The 8,505-nt window shown below is 40.7% G+C and overlaps 1 protein-coding gene across 1 annotated transcript in view; it reads left to right on the top strand.

Annotated features, from left to right (window-relative positions):
• The window catches only part of fgd6 (FYVE, RhoGEF and PH domain containing 6), a 30,097-nt gene that overhangs the window by 7,591 nt on the left and 14,001 nt on the right, over positions 1-8,505 (top strand). The window contains exons 3-5 of the mRNA XM_005934252.3: positions 3,628-3,739; positions 8,149-8,216; positions 8,295-8,325. Of these exons, the coding sequence (XP_005934314.1) occupies positions 3,628-3,739; positions 8,149-8,216; positions 8,295-8,325 (211 nt within the window). The remainder of the gene's footprint in view (positions 1-3,627; positions 3,740-8,148; positions 8,217-8,294; positions 8,326-8,505) is intronic.

The following is an 8,505-nucleotide window of genomic DNA, read 5'->3' as shown; positions in this document are numbered from 1 at the left end:
GAAAATCCCACTCTAGCGGACAAAAACAGTGCCTTTTATATGGACGCAAACACGCGTTGCAACTTCTTATCTGGTGCGTGTCTTTTATTTTGACAGCGAATGCTCACATGCGGACCACTTATGTGCACCCGTGTAAATAACATAATGTTCTGCCGGGTGTGTTGTTGGTTAAAACATCAATCAAAAAATTGCTCTCTTTTTTATTCGGGCTACTTAAATTTATTTTGGGCTACCAAAAACTGAAGAGTCCCTGCCCGAAGGGCTACCAGGGATTTTGAAATTTTGCGAGCCCTGTAACCTCTAGATCACAACCATTAAAATGACGACTGTAGGACAGGGTCCTCAGCATATATCATGTCATTGGGACCACATTTTCTAAAATGTGATTGCTTTTAGGGTGTCATTAGCCTTGATAACTTATAAACTTCATGTGTTTTTAAAGGAAAAATCAGGATGAGCTGATTGTCATCTGTGAATAAATTGTGCTAATTGGTAAAATGCTCAACAATCTAGCTAGACATATATATAAAAAAAACATAAAACAGGGGTCCCAGAATTGAGCCCTGTGGGACACCACAGGACAAAGTAATTAGAGTCTCCAACAGAGGCAAGGAGCCTTTTATCTAAGCCCTTTATCCAGGCCTTGTGCCTGTTTCCTCTGTTCATACAGGTGATCATGTCAGGACACCTTAGCTAACGCTGAGGTAAACTGTTGTGAAAGTGGTCTTCTAAACAATTAAGATGTGCTCTGCGTCTTAATTCTGTCTGGTATGCAGAGCAGTCTGCCGGGTGTTTGTGTGTCAGAGAGGAAAAAAGAGGGAGCGAGTGAATCTGTAGTGTTTCCCAGGCATCCGAGCCTGTTAAGTTTATGTAAGTAGCCCCGGGCTGTAAACAAGTGGCGCTCTGTGCCTGACCCAGTATTCTGGAGCGCTCGACTACAGAGAAAGCATAAGGGAGAGAAAAGCAGACAAAGAAGGAGGTAGAGTCAGTGGGAATTGAAATTTAGGTAACAGAGACACATAGGAAAAGCAAGGAAGTGGGCAGAGTGGGCTATTCGTGGTGGGAGTGAAGGGAGATACCCATTTATTTTCATACCCCACACCCCAACGTCCACAAGACTCTGCACAAAGATTAGGATAGGAACTGACAGCAGGACACAGAGGATGAGACAAAATCAGGACGCTTTAAATCCTTCTGTTCTGAAGTCTCAGACAGGTTAATTCTACAGAAGAGACTGCGAGAGCCAGATCAAAACATTAGCAGCACAAACACATGTTGCTGCTTGTGCCTGGCACATAGCGCTGTTTGTGGGAAGACCCGAGCCAGCATGTTGTTTCATTGATGGCCGTAGGGCTGATAAAAGTGAAATGAAGAGAAAGACAGGTCTCAAAAGTATAATCACTTTTCAAATGCACATTATGTACAGCTGGGTGTTATAGAGATAGGTCCGGGCAATTAATCAGCTCTAGTTTTGGCCAAAATGACTAAAAGGGAGTCTTAAGATAAAGTAAACTCTCAAGGTTTTGTAGTTGAAATCATGGAACAAGTATTACTCAGTTCTTTTTATCAGAGGACTGCTCAGGGAAACACCAGATTCTCCACGATACAATATTATCAAAGTACCTTACTCATAATAATATTATTTCAATTTTCAGCATTTTGCAGAGTGGAGTATTCCAATAATGTATCTTGTGATTTATCACCTTTTTCTAATTGAAAGTTATGTCTTCAAACTTGTTCACTATCTGTTTTATCCAATAAGATAAAGATTCTGTGAGTTTGTCAATCATACCAATACTGTCAATAAAACCTGCTATATGAAGGAGTCAGTCTGCAATTTAATATGGTCAAGTTGGTAATTACATGCAATCTTTTCCTGATAATACAGCAATTAATTGTGATAAACTATTGAAAATCACATATTTCTTGCTGTGTACATAGCCAGAAATTCACATTTAACTATTACATTTATACTCAGTAACCTTCTTGTTCAATAGGTTGATTGTAGTTGTTTGAAGTGATTTGGAAAAGGTTTGCAGAAGGGTTCCCTCTAATCAGGTGACCTGTGCAATTGTGAGTGTGCAACACGCTCAAAGCTCTGGGCAACCATTTAATCACTACAGGTTGCAATCAGTTGCAGAGTGTAAAAAAATTCACTACAATCACCAGGTAGCCAACATTTTTTTTTGTAGATGCAAGGAGGTTGCTGTCCAATTTATGTTTGCTCTGATTTAGGAGGTGGCTTTCTCAAAAAGTGTTTCCAGTTATGAATGTTTTTGTGGCTCAGGGTTTTCTCAGGATGGTGGTGCAGGAGATTGGCTCTATGTTCATAGTATTCCCAGAGTATTTTCATTTTTTAATAAAATATTCAGATTTGGTGTCCATGTATCGATAAAATATCACAATACTATGCTGTATCGACTATGAACTAGTCTGATTTTGGGATTGTGCAATAGTTGGCTGTCAGCTTTGTTTCTCTGTTGCTTGCAGACGAGCGTTTGCCTGTGCAAGATTGGATTTGCATAAAAAAATTCCTAGTAAGAGGCGTAAAACTCCTTACTATATGACCATGTGTCTCCCACCACCTGCTCCACCTCTTTTTTTCATTTGAATTACATTTAAAGTCTAAGAAAGTCAACTGAACCCCCCCCCCCTTTTTTACCAGTAATGCATATTTTAGTCACTCACATAGCTCCCAGTGGTTTGGTCCATTGCCCGTGTGTGTGGCTGTCTTATTTACTTCTCCCACATAGTAATATCACACTTGTTGTAATGAGACAATATTTCATTAGCTCTGTTATCCTTGTTACCAAATCTTATGCGCCAGTGCAGCCACATCTTACAACACATGGAGGCAGATTTGTGCAGTTTTCCAAGAGCTGTTGAGTTCTCTAAAGGAACAACTCAACCAGCTCTTTTACTGGATATAAGGAAAGGAGCTTCAGCGCTTCCTTTATTACCTCCTTATCAGAGGATACACTGGGCCTTTCTTTATGATGCTGAATATTTGTGCATCCAAACAACCAACATAGCGAACAAGTGGCACCGATGATTGTTAAAACTACTGATGCATTTTATACCATAATCTGTTAATATGCAAATATGGAAAAATTATGCAGTTGTTTTCTTATATTAACTGATCTGTAAATAAAATAAATTAACAGTATTAAAATGATCAAAGTGCAGTGGGATTTATTGTGGTGTATTAGTGTGTCTGTGAAGGTCTTTGACCTGGAGAAGACCTCCAGACCTAGTAGTTGGTTGTTTTATTCTTTTTTTTGTGGACACATTTTTTTGGCGTCCCCTCATTTTCAATTCCTACCTAACCGCTGTCTGCATGACTACCCAAAATATTGTCTAATTGTATTCATCAATATTTTCCGTTATACCAAACCTCTGAAGAAGTGTCGGTCTTGACTCACATACTTCTATGAGTAAATATGTGTGTTAAATTTGTCTAGGCCCCCTTATTGCACAAGGCTTCCTTAATCTTTATTTATCCAAGGAGGGTTTTTCTGAACTCACACACCACTCTGTAGCCCTGCCCTGCTTCCCTTTCACAGATTTAAACATTCCCTGTTAAGAAAGGCTAAATTAATCTCTGTCTGTCTGTGTTTGGGCGAATAGCGGCTGCCTCATCCAGGACGTCCACTCTGAGGAGGAGGAGATCCACAGCTCAGATGACGAGGACAACAGCTCCACCTCTAGCAAGGAGCACTTGGACGAGGCAGACAGACAGGTACTATAATGAAACTCCGTCTGTAACATCAGGGGAATTCAGACAATAAAATGACTCAATGTGAGCAATAAAGTAATTAGGGTTGAATTTAAACTGAAACTTCTCCCAGTACCTGATGACTGATCATTTCCATGCATGTTACTCTGATACCACAATCCATAAACATTTATTATATTTATTTACCATCATGCCTCATGCTTTCACCAGTGTAATTATTATAATGAACATCCAGTCAAACGTCTTGGTTCTCAAATTCTTCCAGCAGAGTGTCTTTGCAGCTACGAAAGGCTCTAAACACTTATTTTCAGCCATTTTTTTTCCTTCTCTTGCTTCTGTATGACGTTAAAGAGAGTGGATATGCCTAATCTGGTCATATTTATGAGGGGTAGCCAATCAGAAGAAATGTGGGGTAAAGGGGGAGGGGCTGAAAAGCTTGTTTCAGAACTTAAGAACTGTGTCACAGCTCAGTAATAGAGAAAGGAGGATGATTTTAAAATACTAGTCATGCAAAGCTACTGTAGTAGATTCCAGGAAATGAAATATACTAATAAATATAATACATCAATTAATGTTAACATAAAGTTAACCTTTAAAAAACTATAAAGAATAATATATATTCTTTATATTATAATAATATATAATAATTTCTATGTTGAAATCTCCAATGCAATCCAAGAAACAAATATGGAGTTTGAAAGTAGTGTAAGAGGTCCCATTTTAATGTCTTCAAACTATAGCTTGGTTATGTCGAAATCATAATATTGAGATCAGGATTAATCATTAACTCACAGATTAAGATTTTTTTTTAAATCTGTTGACCCAAATGAATAAACGAATATGAATGTGATAGGAAAACACAACTTTCCACTCAGGAGTTGAGTATAGGTTAAAGCCTCGTTTATACTTTCGCCTCCGAGTAACATAAATGTCATCATTAGAGGGTGAGCGTCTGTGTGCCCGCTTGTTTTCATAACCACGTGGACTCGTCTGGAGAACTTACATTACAGTGCACCAGCTATGACTGCAGCCCAGGAGGAGGACTTGGAGTAGATTTTCAGGGAAGTATAACAGGAATCACTACTCAGCTGGTGGTCTCTAGCTGACCATGTCTATAATGAAATATAATGAATGCAGTCCTAATGCAGTTAGAAAAATGTCTGATTCAAGTGGAAGATTTCCTTGTTTACTTTCAATCAAACATTGACATGTGACTCCTTGTTATTCAAGGAGCGGGTGAAGCTACTGTGACTTATAGACTGTATATAAAAGATGTGACTGCACAAAATCACCTATTAGTACTTTAAAGTGGACAGGAGTCACAGGAGGGCTTTGGAGTTGACGTCACGCCGCAATGCATTGTGGGAGCGCAGCTCCATTTTCGGGGTCTACGAATCAAAACAAACACACTGTGTTGGAACGACGACGACAAGAAACATGCTTAAAAGCAGCTCAAAAGAAAACGGACGGTATAGAGACCGATTGCGTCCAGAGGCGAAGCAGCGGTACTTGAAAAAAAATAGAGTGCATCGCAAATCTGGACCCATATGAAATACGGCAGTGGAGTAAAGACCCAGACGACTTACCGCCACTGTCCTACCCCGATATCTTCACGTATCTTGTTTGTGGAGTAAGCGCTTACACAGCGAACCAGTTTCGTAATTACAAGTCACTGGAGGCGCACATCCAATTTACAAATGGCTGGGTGCAAGATTTGGCTATTTTCAAGCCGCCAAACTCTGAGTACGTCGTCAAAGTAAGTCAGCTGGAGTGCATCGAGTGAAATAGCCATTTTCCACCCCCCACCATAATTAATGTTACACATTTATCATTGAACTGCTAAAATATCGTTATCATATTATATGCCCATAATTGTAAAGTACATGCAAATTAACACATTGATAATCGGGTAAATTATTAACGCCAATTTGTGTCCTTCCTGTCTCATTTCATTTATTGTCTTTACATCAACCAATCAAGTCACTCCATTCTATGTTTGATCGCAATTTCTATAACTTCCGAGACCACCAACGATGATATTATTCAGCTATAAAGTGTGATGTGAACATATTTAGAACTTACCGGAATGAAAATGTCTTGAGCACACCAGCTGATATCTGGAGACGTAACAGAACTTGATATCAGCTCGTCTCACGGCTGCTATCCAGGCTAGACGCCTTCGTTTGGTAATATCCGATACATGAGCTCCTTCATGTTGCTTCCAGGTTGGGAAAGCATAAAAAGACAATCGAAACTTATTCCCGTGCCGGTCGTAAGATCGAACATTGCAGCCGACCACACAGCAAGTACGAACCATGGCTATGCTTTCGCTCCTTACTTAGACCCCCAAAATGGCGGATCGGGCCAAAATCCTTTCCACGCCCACCCCCGTGACATCACGCTCCAATATGTGTATTGAGAAACAAAAAAAACATCTTCGTGTTACAAAAAAATACAATCCACAATCTGCACTGTAGCTTGGAGATTATTTTCTCCTTCACTTACTGTTGGGCTTCATTTTTCCTCAATTCTATTATGACTTTATCTACTCAGTGAGATAATGTTTCCAACAAGTGTGGCATCTCTTCCTCGGAGGGTTTGGCTTTTTTTTGGGGGGGTCCTACGTTGAATACATCAGTCTGTTTTCCCTGTGGACATCATGATGGATATCAAGATTCCCGATCGTGCTTCGCTAAGAAACTGTTTGTTCTGTGATGCGCATGTTGTAAACTGTTAGGTTGTAAACTGTTTGGATAGACCATTTTATTGCATGAAATAATGCTGATCTCTTCCGTGGACATCTGCTGATCCACAGAGGTCCACAGTCTTGACTTCAGCTTGTTGTTTTGGTCAATCAGACCCCCCCTATGAGCAAACACCTGGCAACAGTGGGAAGGAAAAACTCTCTTTTAACAGTAGGAAACCTCCAGCAGAACCAGGCTCAGGCAGGGGCTGGCATCTGCCAAAACCAGTTGGGAATGAGGGGAGAAAGACAGGACAGAGTCCTCAAGTGCTTTACAAAAGTGAACATTAAGAGTAACAGGTGGATTTTTCTGTTTCAGTGCAGCTAGCAAAAAAAACAAAAAAAACAACCCTTATTGCTAAAAAGACAGAGAGTGGCAGTGGACAGTATATGCTTCTTATTACCATAAAAGTCATTGTTGCATAAAATGACTTTTATGTTAATTTTATGGCAGCAAAAAGTGGCCGCCTTAGACTGCTTTTTAGCTTTAGTGTTGTGGTTTTCTACTGTGTTACCAGTTCTGTTATTAGTTAGCTAGCATAAACTATAAGCTATAAACAGTAATTTAGAGCAAGGCTCCATGGTGAAAATTAGCCTTTATACATGTAGTGCTTCATGTCCACTTGAACGATTTGGTGTTCGCCCAACATCACGAGTCAGGGGTGAGTCTCAGAGGGGACATGCTCATTCAGAAGCTACTTCTACTAATTCCTCTTTAGACCTAGAGGCTCCATCCCTCTTTTATATACAGTCTGTGGCCCAAGCCACAATAGTCACATTAATGGTGACTATCACCCATAGCAAGATTACTAAGACTCCACTATTTGTAGTTTTTAGACACTTGAAGAGGTTAAAACAAGAAAAACAGAGAAATGTTATTTTTAGTCTCATTCCCAACCACACTAATCGGAAACCATAGTCTTAAAGTGGCTGTTTTTATTCACACTTAGTGGAAAATGCTACAGAATTATTACAAGGGCTGAAGTGAGCATATTTCCAGGGAAACATCTATGGAAAAACATCTCCAAGCGCTCTTAAAATATGATGTCAGCATGTGAAGCTGGCAGATCATTTACAGGTCACAACGGACGACTCGTATCTCTCCCGGTGACTCAACTGTCACCGCAGCAGCTGGAGGCTATGTGCTCACATGCATCCTGCCGAGTGTGTTTGTTGCCTTTAAAAGCTTTTCAAAAGTGGGTGTGTTTGTGTGTTGAAAGTGGGGGATGTTGAGCAAACACAGAAGGGCTACAGGTTCAGGAATAGCTCCCTCAATGGCTGAAAGAGTCAATACTGTCAGCACCTGTGTCTGATGGCTCTCAGAGCGCCGGGGTATCACAAATACAGGCTCCGATAGGACCAGTCGGCCATTTCGGTCAAGCAGGGGCCAAGGCCGGCGTCCAAATTAAGTCAAAGAGAATCCGCCCTCCCCCTTTCCCATTCAACAGCACACTGTTGGAGAGAGATGGGGAGAGGAGACAGGCAGAGAGGAGGGAAAGGTTCCTGCTTTATGTTGTTTGAAAGAACCTTAATGGTCTTTAAACACCAGCACCGGTGATCATGGTGATTTGCAGCGAACCTGTGAGTTAACTTTAAACTGTTTTGGCGCCGGCGTCTCCCTGGCACCGTCCTGACCGTCTGTGTTTTGTCTTTTTTTGTGAAACTTTAGCAAGAAGACGAGATGAAGAGGAAGAAGGTGGTGCACATCGCCCAGGAGATCATGAGCTCGGAGAAAGTGTAAGTGCTTCAGTCACGAGGTAGCATCTGTACTGTAATCCGTGGCTGTCTAACGGACGTGTTTCTCTCTTTTATCAGGTTTGTGGATGTCCTGAAGCTTCTGCACATAGTAAGTGTCTTGTTCAGTCAAGACTTTTATTAAAGGAGGATTTCCATGACTTAATTTAGCAGCCAGAGCAAAGAGAGTGCCCAGCATAATAAGCAGCACTGTATGTTTTGGTGCTGGCACTGTGCTGTAACTGTCTTGAGTGGTGATCAAAGCCTTTTCCCTAGGATGGATTTGAATTAG

This window comes from Haplochromis burtoni, unplaced genomic scaffold (assembly GCF_018398535.1).
Source record: "Haplochromis burtoni strain Fernald_Lab_line unplaced genomic scaffold, NCSU_Asbu1 Contig_184, whole genome shotgun sequence".
Taxonomy (NCBI): Eukaryota; Metazoa; Chordata; class Actinopteri; order Cichliformes; family Cichlidae; genus Haplochromis; species Haplochromis burtoni.
Note: the sequence above shows the minus strand (reverse complement) of the source record. Positions and strands in the feature narration are given on the sequence as shown.